This window comes from Melampsora larici-populina (genome assembly GCF_000204055.1).
Source record: "Melampsora larici-populina 98AG31 unplaced genomic scaffold MELLAscaffold_552, whole genome shotgun sequence".
Classification (NCBI taxonomy): domain Eukaryota; kingdom Fungi; phylum Basidiomycota; class Pucciniomycetes; order Pucciniales; family Melampsoraceae; genus Melampsora; species Melampsora laricis-populina.
Window position 1 is genome coordinate 2,961 of NW_006769214.1, and position 1,158 is coordinate 4,118.

General features: G+C 39.5%; 1 protein-coding gene across 1 annotated transcript; it reads left to right on the forward strand.

Moving 5' to 3' along the window:
* Nucleotides 1-254: 254 nt before the first annotated feature.
* Nucleotides 255-1,035, forward strand: MELLADRAFT_93000 (uncharacterized protein; the record flags this gene model as incomplete). Its single annotated transcript, XM_007419781.1, has 4 exons — nt 255-319; nt 458-786; nt 837-905; nt 965-1,035. The coding sequence occupies 4 exons, from the start codon at nt 255-257 to the stop codon at nt 1,033-1,035; spliced, it is 534 nt and encodes a 177-aa protein (XP_007419843.1).
* Between the last annotated feature and the right edge of the window lie 123 nt (nt 1,036-1,158).

Below are 1,158 nucleotides of genomic sequence, written 5' to 3' on the forward strand. Positions count from 1 at the left end.
CCAATCTGTCTACTGCACTTTGGGATAATAAAGGTCACCTCTACCTCATCTACGACGCCTTTGGCTCACCCTCATACACCTGCTACTTTTGGACTCGTTGGAAAAGTCGGTCAAATTGAAGTCTTACGTGGGCTTGGCGAGAGAACTGGCAAGGATTGGTCAAAGTGGCGAAATCAGGATTACCAACTCCCTGAAGAAAAACCTAAGAATCAAGTGGACAGCAAGCCACCAAAATGATTGCAAGTATAGACTTGATGGTCACTGTACGAACCGCGCGTGATCTGTTTTGTGAACAAATTGCAGAACTCGTGATTGCCTTGTTAGTAGACCTGGCTGCCTGCCGTCTTTACAATGTTCCACCAGAGGAAGAAACTTGAATCAAGCAATTGATAGCTGACAAAATCTGTGGCAAACCTGAAGTAGGTTATGAAGGAGGTTATAACAGTTGATTTGCAAGATTTTTATTAAATGATATCAAACTTTGGAAAGATGCTCGAGATCAATTAAAAAGTCTTTATATCTTACTCTTGGCTTTGGGACAACCTACCAAATTACAACTCGGCATTTTGTTCACTTCAGTCTTTCCTCAATTGATTGAGTACAACTTGTTGGTCAATCGTGAACCTGAGCACAATATCTTACTCTTCAGTCTACAAATCGTTACGGTTCCAAGTGTAGTGGTTGTCTTGGACACCGATCATGGATTCTTGAAGATGATCCTCGATTTATCTATTCTTTCTTTACTCATCAATTTGCACCTTCAAATTTGGTACATGGTGATTTCAGGTATATCATCTATCCTCCTGACCTTCAAAAGAAAACGATCGATTCTGAAGAGATGCGTTTTCGACACAAACAATATCATCATTCATTTCATGAACTGAATTTAATTTTGAGCTCACCAGGTGTAATTCGGCCATCTGTCATGACACAAAGCGTTGAATGGATCTCATCACCTTTGTAGATTTATTTACAAATATGAACCCTAACAAACGAGCAGCAAACGTTCATGTGGAATTTGGATCTGATGCTTGAGTGACTGCATGTAATTTAACGATTCAATTAGCTAATCTTTGTAAATTCTTTAGTGAATGTTATGCCAAAGCGAGTAATCAACAATTCGTGACGCATCCGTGTTTTATAGTCATATGCTTACCA